This window comes from Petaurus breviceps, unplaced genomic scaffold, assembly GCF_028583685.1.
Source record: "Petaurus breviceps papuanus isolate PSGF00001 unplaced genomic scaffold, PetGlider_PUasm1.0 171, whole genome shotgun sequence".
NCBI classification, from domain to species: domain Eukaryota; kingdom Metazoa; phylum Chordata; class Mammalia; order Diprotodontia; family Petauridae; genus Petaurus; species Petaurus breviceps.
The window spans coordinates 791,197-800,141 of record NW_027185754.1 but is presented as its reverse complement, the minus strand read 5'-3'; the positions used below and the strand labels follow the sequence as shown (position 1 = coordinate 800,141).

At 38.3% G+C, this 8,945-nt stretch overlaps 1 protein-coding gene across 1 annotated transcript in view; it reads right to left on the bottom strand.

Annotated features, from left to right (window-relative positions):
• Positions 1-2,178: 2,178 nt before the first annotated feature.
• LOC138157032 (liver carboxylesterase 1-like) overlaps positions 2,179-8,945 on the bottom strand; it is a 44,176-nt gene continuing 37,409 nt past the window's right edge. Inside the window, exon 14 of the mRNA XM_069082451.1 lies at positions 2,179-2,686. Coding sequence (XP_068938552.1) covers positions 2,530-2,686 — 157 coding nt within the window. The 3' untranslated portion in view covers positions 2,179-2,529. The remainder of the gene's footprint in view (positions 2,687-8,945) is intronic.

Here is an 8,945-nt window from a genome sequence, read left to right as displayed (position 1 = left end):
TTGAGAGTTCAAGAATTAGAACTTTTAGAGGAATAAAAAAAAAGAATATCCTGGGCTGTATTGCTTCTTGGAGATATAAAAATTATTTAATGGACCCTGAAAATAGAAGAGCAGTGAAGGAAACCTACAACTTGGGGGAAAAAAAGAGAACTGTACCTTGCCTCCATTATAGAAAGTGATTCAAATTGAAGAGACCCAGGAGAAAGAGATGTTGGTTCTTCAGCAACCCCAAAATGCCATTGCTTTCTATGGAAAAAGCTTTGCATGTGTATTTTCTGAGTGCTTTGTATATTTTCTCTGTCTTCTTATACATTCCTGTGAGCCCATTAAGTGGCATATCTTTAGGATCTGTTTAATGACTCCTGTAACCTCTTTGCATTATCAGCATTTGTTGTTGTTTGCAAAAGGGACCCTACACAATATGCATTTATTACTCTGAATTGTTTTTATGGGAACTAGAAACCATGAAACTCATCTTTGGGAAAACATGTGGCATAAGCCACATCTAAAATTTCTTTGGGTAGTTTCTCTTTCTTCCAAGAGCTTGTCTCTAGGCTTGTAATCTCAACTATCATCCTGTGGTTATTGTCCCTCAGCCAACATATCCAATCACTTGCCAAATCTTGTTTCTACCTCCCCATATCTCCTACATCACCTACTTCTCTCCAATAATGTAACTATCACCTTTTTTCAGGTCCTTTCTAGATTACCACCTATGTAGGTGATTACAATAACATCCTAATTGACCTTATTGCCTCAAATCTCTCACCACTCTAGTCCATCATATAAACTGCTGTCAAATAATTTTTCATGAGTGCCAATTTGAATATATGACTCTCCTACCCTCCCCTCCCCAAGAAAAATTTCCATTGCTTCCTATTGCCTATATTTCTATGCAGCCTGGCCCCAAATTTTCTTCCTACCTTCATTGTCTTGTGCTTGCCCCAAAGTCAAAAAATAGACCTCAGTTTTAGAGTTATTGAAGTGACAGTATTCAGGATTCAAATTAAGTTCATTTCAAATGTCAAATGCTCCATCTGTGCAAAAGCACTAATTGGATGTTTTACAGATTCCAAAAAAAGTTAGCACAATATTTTCATATTTTTGTAGAATTGAGAAAAAGGAGTTAAAGGAAAAAGGATTTAAAGGAAAAAAATGGGTAAGAGAAAAGGAGAGAAAGAATGCCAAAAAGAGGAAGAAGATAAGTAAAGAAGAAAAAAGCAAGTTTATTGTTTCACTTCAACCCCATATGTATGTATGTTTATATATATATATATATATATATGTGTGTGTGTGTGTGTGTGTGTGTGATCTGGCTTCCAACCATGTTTCACATTCCACCCAGCTATCTACCATGACACCAGAGCCTGTCCAGGGCACTGCCATTTAGTAGATAACCACAGTCCCTCCTCCCACTTTCTCCCTTTCCCTCATGCACTGGAACAGGATCAAATCAATACCACTGTTCCTAGTGGAAAGAGACATGACAGTCACGTACCCTATATTTCTTCTTACAATCCCTTGATTAAAACATCTCTCTTGAGAAGTCTTGTATATACTATTCCAATATAAGCTTCTGGTGGACAGGCCTGTCTCTCTCATACATTTGAATGCACAGCAGCCAGCATAATAGGTTCTTACAAATAGCAAGTACTTAATCAATGTTGATCAAATGAAAAAAAAAATAAGAAAAAGAGAGAATAAAGAAGAGGAAAGAAGAATTTTACAAGGAAAAGGAGGAAGTAAACAACAAGAGGAAAATGAATTGAGGGAGAAAATATGAATAAGAAGACAGAGAGAAGAAGAATCCTGAGTACGAATTGTGCTACAGGTACTGTAGAACTTGGTGTAGATTTTGATATAGAGTATCTGACTCTACCTAATAGGTTTGAGAGGGTAGAATAGACAGATGTTACAAGGAGTATATAAGAGTTACTATATGGACTCTAGGGATTTCAATTAGATTTTGAGCAAATGGGATTCCCTATTCTTTTATATAAACAAAGTCACATGGGAAAATAGACCTTCTTGTATGTAACACTTAAAATTCCTATTTGTATTATAACCCCAAACTTCCAGGGAATATTACAAAGAAAAACTCATGTAATTCAAATGTAAGTACTAATAATGGTTCTTTCAAAGGATGATTTATTCCCATATAAAACACTAACACTGGTATAAGTATCAAGAATCATAAAAGAAATATTTTATTTAATAAACCCCAAGCCAACCACAACCATTGAAAGCTGATTCTTTGGAGCACTATGAGAAGAAGAAAATACTACAGACTCTGTATTCCTTGTGGAGCAGGCTGTCAAGCTTTGGGACCTCTCACCCTCACACCCAATAGTGTTGAGATATAGCTTTTTAGCACTTCTCTGTAATACCATTCTGGCCCCTCCATTTTCATGTTGAGAAGTTCCCCTGCCACCATACCAAGGCAAAATTTTCTTCTTGTCCAGGTCTACTGAGGCTACTTTTGAAGGTCAGGAAGTTGATCTATCCAGACAATGTCTAAATATGATCTCTCTACTCTTCCTGTGGCTCCTTTGCCAAGAGCTCAGTCAAAAATGCCACTTCCTTCTCCTTCAGCTTCTTGCCTATTTTGGAGGTGATGTTAATTTGGAGGTACTCTTCATTCTGATCATATTGAGGCCACTTCAGCAACCCTTCTCCATTGGGGTTTCTGGAAATTAAAATAAAATTAATGATCACCATTTAATTGCTAATAGTGGTCATGATAAAAGGGAAGGAGTGGGGAACCCACTAAAATGCAGAAAAAAAAATTCTAGTGTTGGGGCACTAATAAGTTTCTCCCTTATCAATGAACACTTCAAGACTCCATATGATAGGGAGCAGCTAGGTGGGGCAGTGAATAGAGCACTGGCCCTGGAGTCAGGAGGACCTGAGTTTAAATGCAGCCTCAGAGACTTAACATGAAAACTAGCTGTGTGACCTTGGCCAAGTCACTTAATCCCTATTGCCCTCCAAAAAAAAATAAGACTCCATATAATACAATAAAGCAAAAATTTTCAAAAGTAATTTTGTATTGGTTTAAAAAAACAGAAAAGTAAGAGACAGTTCACCTGTTTACTATGAAGAAGGGAGATTTCATGATGAAACATGAGTTAGAGAGCATAATAAAATGCAAAATGGATAATTTTGATTACATTAAATTGAAAAGCTTCTGTACAAATAAAGTCAATGTTACCACGATTAAGAGGGTGGGGGAAATTGGGAAAGAATTTTACAACCAGTGACTCTTACAAAGGCCTCATTTCTAAAATATACAAAGAATTGAGTCAAATCTATAAGAATACAAGCCACTCCCCAATTGATAAATGGTCGAAGGATATGAACAGGTAGTTCTGAGAAGATAAAATTAAAGATATCTATAAGCTTATGAAAAAATGTTCTACATCACTATTGATTAAAGAAATGCAAATCAAAACAACTCTAAGGTACCACATCTCATTGGCCAGATTGGCTAAGATGACAAAACAGGAAAATGATAAATACTGGATATGATGTGGAAAAATTGGAACACTAATGCATTGTTGGTGGAGTTGTGAACTGACCCAACATTTCTGGAGAGCAATCTGGAGCTATGTCCAAAGGACTATAAATAAGTGCATACCCTTTGACCCAGCAATACCACTTCTAGGGTTATATCTCAAACAGATCAGAGAAGTGGGAGGAGGACCCATATGTACAAAATTATTTATAGTGACTCTTTTTGTGGTTGTAAAGAATTGAAAATCAAAGGGATGCCCATCAGTTGGGGAATGGCTGAACAAGTTGTGGTATATGAATGTAATGGAATATTACTATGCTATAAGAAATGAGGAGCAGACAGACTTCATAATAGCCTTGAGTGACTTATATAAACTGATGCTGAACGAGAAGAGTAGAACCAGGAGAAATCTGTACATAATCATGTACACAATGTATGTGTGATGACTAGCTTCAATAGACTGGGTTCCTCCCAGCAATATAAGGTTATAAGACAACTCTAAAAGACTCATGATGGAAAGGAATATCCACATCCAGAGAAAGAGATGCGGAGTCTGAATGCAGATTGAAACAAACTACTTGCTCTGTTTCTTTTTCATGTTTTGTTTTGTTTCCTCTTTCCCACTGATCATTCCATCAGTTATAATCCTTCTTTACAACCTGACTAATGATTAATGTGAAGATATATGTAGATCCTATATTTGAGGGCATGCCGCCATGACTGGGAGGAAGGGGGAGAGGGATGGGTAGAAAATTTGAAACTCAAGAGACTGTGGAACTGAATGTTGTAAACTAAAAGTAAATAAACAAATTTAAAAAAAAAGAAAATTACTTTGAAAGTTGAATATAGGATGAATTGGAAAGAGATGATACTAGTTAAGGAGGCTAAAGATAAGGCTATTCAACAGTTCAGATATGTGAAAATGAGTGCCTGCATACCAAAGTATAGTTCTTCACTTTTCAGTTCAGTTCATTGCTACTAAAAAAACAAAGAGTGCTTTTCTAAGTATTTGTTGTTTAAGGTATTTCTTTTTGTCCCTGACCTCCTTGGGGTTATTCTTAGCAGAAGAATCTCTGGGTAAAAGGTTATGAACATTTTAGTTGTTTTCTGTTAATAATTCTAGCATAATTCCAGATTGATGTCTATAGAATGGTAGCACCAATTCACAGCTACATCAGCAATGGATTAGTGTTTCTGTTTTCCCCTAACCCTTCCAATATAGGTTCTTTTCATCTTTTGCCATCTTTTCCAATTTACTAGTGTAAAGACTTTTGTAAAACAATGCAAAAATGTCAACTTCTAATAAAAACATAAAAGTGAGGCAGACTCAAGTGAAAATGGAGTGAAGATAGTATGAAAGCAGCGACTTACATTACCTCTCTTACAAATTCCTTCAGATATCCCTAGAAAGTGAATCTAAACAAATTTTAGAGGGGCAGAATACACTAGGAAATAGAGTACTGCAGATTTCCCACACAGGATAGCACAAAAAGTGGTTGGGAAAGATTTATTACACCAGAAGGGGGGGAGTGCAGAGCTCACATGCTGCACCAGCACAGACTGATGACAGTGGAGTAGGAGGGTGCCCTGGCAGACTGAATCACCCATGGCAGTGGCTATTCCCAAACCTTTCAGTGCAGAACAGGGATTAGTCAGAGCTGGGTGAGAAACAAGAGCAGGGCCTGTGGCAGTGATAGCAGTTATTCCTGGGGCTATCAGTCCACAGACAAAATGTTTGAAAGCCATCTACATGAACATCAGGGAGCCAAGATCACAGAGTAAACTGTAAGTGCTCTCATCCTTCCCCCTCTCCCCCAGCTTGTTGAACTTGAAAAACTCAGAGAATATTGCCCCAGGAAAAATTCTTGCATAGGGAAAACAGCAGAAGTGGTACATTAATCTTTCAGCTCAGGACACTAGGGAGATCTACAGGAATGGTGCCTCTTGCTGTGGCTGAAGAGAATCAGTGCAGAACAGGAGGTGTCCCACCAAGGCCCACGCCAGTAGACGGGTTAGAAATCCTGAGCCCCAGAGGGGTGGAGCCAGGAAGCACCAACACCAGTACCCCATGGGTGCCATAGCACAGCCCAAAGAATCGACACCAGCACAGACAGGTGTTGACTAGTGGCTGAACCTACATGTGCTCTACAGCAGTCCTAGGGGAGATGGAGACCTCCAGTGGCCAAACCATCCTTCCCCCACACTTCATTCTCTGAACTTCAGTGTAACCCCAGGGAAACTCAGAAAGGCATCACCAGGCCTTGTCACACACAAGCCAGCTACAGATCAACACCAGGTGAGTTTCAACATTTTGTAACTTCTAACTGACAGACCCAGAAGCCACAGAATTTCAGGAGGATTTTAAAAGTCAAATTAGAGAGGTAGAAGAAAAAATGAACAATAATCTAAAAAATACAATTGACAAAATGGAAAAAAAAATCACCAACGAGAATGACTCCTTAAAAATCAAAGTTGAAGATGCAGAGGCAGGCCCGGAAGGCGCGGCACACAGGCCCAGAAGGCGTCTGATCAACTCGGAGGGCAAGTCGTCCCACCAACCACAAGGGCCACTACCAGGACTATCACCAAAGGGCTGGGACTGGAAAGAGCAAGGTAAGAACCAAATGCAGGGCCCCTGTCCCAGACAGCAAATACTCCTGGGGCTACCACTTCATAGTCCAGAAATTTAAAAAAAAAAGAGCCTCTATCAGGACTTCCAAAGACCAACATGACAGAGTGAACCTCACCTGCTCCAACCCCGCCCCCACCCTGAAAACATAGTAACTATTGCCCCAGGGAAAAACCTTCTACAGAAAAGGCTTGGTATCTCTAGAGGAAAGGCATGCTAGGGCCCTGCCTCAAAATGGGTAGAAAGGAGAGTACACAGATTCTGGAGTCCTACTATCCTCAGAGGGAGGAAGGAAACTCAGAGACACACAATGTGGACTCCCCACCCAGAGCTGAAACTTCAACAGGGAACTGGTCCCAAGCACAGAAGGCTCTCCTAGATGAGATCAAAAGGAACTTTAACCTTGGGCAAGTCACTTAATCCCTATTGCCCCCCTCCCCCAAAAAAGACTCCATATAATACAATAAAGCAAAAATTTTAAAAAGTATATTTGTATTGGTTAAAAAAAAACAGAAAAGTAAGAGAGAGTTCACCTGTTTACTAAGAAGAGGGGAAGATTTCATGATGAAACAAGAGTTAGAGAGCATAATAAAATGCAAAATGGATAATTTGATTACATTAAATTGAAAAGCTTCTGTACAAATAAAGCAAATGTTACCAAGATTAAGAGGGAGGTGGAAAATTGGGAAAGAATTTTACAACCAATGTCTCTGATAAAGGCCTCATTTCTAAAATATACAAAGAATTGAGTCAAATCTATAAGAATACAAGCCACTCCCCAATTGATAAATGGTCGAAGGATATGAACAGGTAGTTCTGAGAAGATGAAATTAAACTTTGAAAACCGAATGAGAGAGATAGAAGACAAAATGAATAATTCTCCCAAAACAAAAATAGCAGAATTTAAAAAACATCATAATGAAGAAAACATCTCTCTAAAAAGAAAAGTGTGCGATATGGAAAAGGAATTCCAAAAATTAACCAAGGAAAATGATTTGCTAAAAACTAGAATCAACAAAATTGAAACAAATAACTCTATGAGCAACCAAGAATTAGTCAAACAAAACAAGAAGAATGAAAAATTAGAAAAAGAGGTAAAATATCTTAATGGAAAAATAACTGACCTAGAATACAGATCCAGGAGAGATAATCTGAGAATCATAGGCCTACCAAAAAATCATGATGAAAAAATGAGCCTGGACAACATTCTCCTAGAGCTCGTTAAGGAAAACTGCCCCGAGATACGAGAAGCTGAGGGTAAAATAGAAATCGAGAAAATCCACCGGACACCTGCTGAAAGAGATCCCAAACTGAAAAGTCCTCGTAATGTTGTAGCCAAACTCCAGAACTACCAGATAGAAGAGAAAATACTTCAAGTGGCCAGAAAGAAACAATTCAAAAATTGAGGGTCCACAGTGAGGATTTGGCAGCCTCTACACTGAAAGATAGGAAGCAGTGGAATACAATTTCCTAGAAGGCAAAAGTTCTTGGGTTACAACCAAGGATCACATACCCAGTGAGACTAAGCATATTCTTCCAGGCAAAGAGATGGTCATTCAACTATATAACAGAGTTCCAGACCTTCCTGACAAAAAAGCCAGAACGCAATGGAAAATTCAACATCCAATTATGAGATTTAACAGTGATGTAGAAAGGTAAACAAGGAAAACACACCCATACCCACACCCTGATATTTGATAAGAGCAAACTGGTTATAGACAAATAGAGGTTATGAGTATAAAATACACAAAATTGTGATAAAAAAAACTTATTAAGGGCTACAAAAAGACTGCAATGGAAGAAGAGGAATGAATGAAGTGGAAAAGGGTAAGTTATGCCCCATAAAGAGGCATAAATACAGTATAGCAGAGGAAAATAAGGGAGGGAGATGAGAATCATATGAGATTTTCCCTCATTGGTTCTGGTGCAAGGAGGGTATAACAAGCAGTTAAGAATAGGAGAAGTGCAAAAAGTATCATTTTAGAGGGAAAGCAGGGAGGGAGAGGAGATTCGCATGAGATTTATTCCTGTCACTCTTGCTGTGAAGAAGAAATAACAAACTTCATTAAGTATAAAAATATCCTACAGACAGTAGGAGGGGGAAAGAGCTAAAAAAGGGGGGGGGGGGTAGCTAGCAGGGAGGGAAGAAGTAAGGGGAAAAGGGAGGGGGGCTGATAAGGGAATACTGAGGCAGGTGGTGGTTAAAAGGAAAACTATTAAGGGGTTAAGGGAGAAGTGGGGAATAATATGAGCATTAATAGGGGAGGGAATAGGATGGAGGGAAAGAAAGAGATAACAATCATAACTGTAAATTTGAATGGAATGAACTCTCTCATAAAACGGAGACAGCAGAATGGATTAGAAATCATAATCCTACAATATGCTGTTTACAAGAAACACATCTGAAACAGAGGGATACACACAGGGTAAAGGTAAAAGACTGGAGTAAAATATATCATGCCTTAGCTAAAGTAAAAAAGAAGGGGTACCAATCCTCTCAGATAAAGCAAAAGCAAAAATTGACCTCATTAAAAGAGATAAAGAAGGAAACTATATCTTGTTAAAAGGCACCATCGAGAATTAAGCAATATCATTACTTAACATATATGCACCAAGTGGTATAACATCCAAATTTCTAGAGGAGAAGGTAAAGGAATTAGAGGAAGAAATAGATAGCAAAACTATACTAGTGGGAGACCTTAATCTCCCTCTCTCTGAACTTGAGAAATACAATTTCAAAATAAACAACAAAGAAGATAAGAAGGCAAACAGAATTTTAGAGAGGATAGGTATGACAGATCT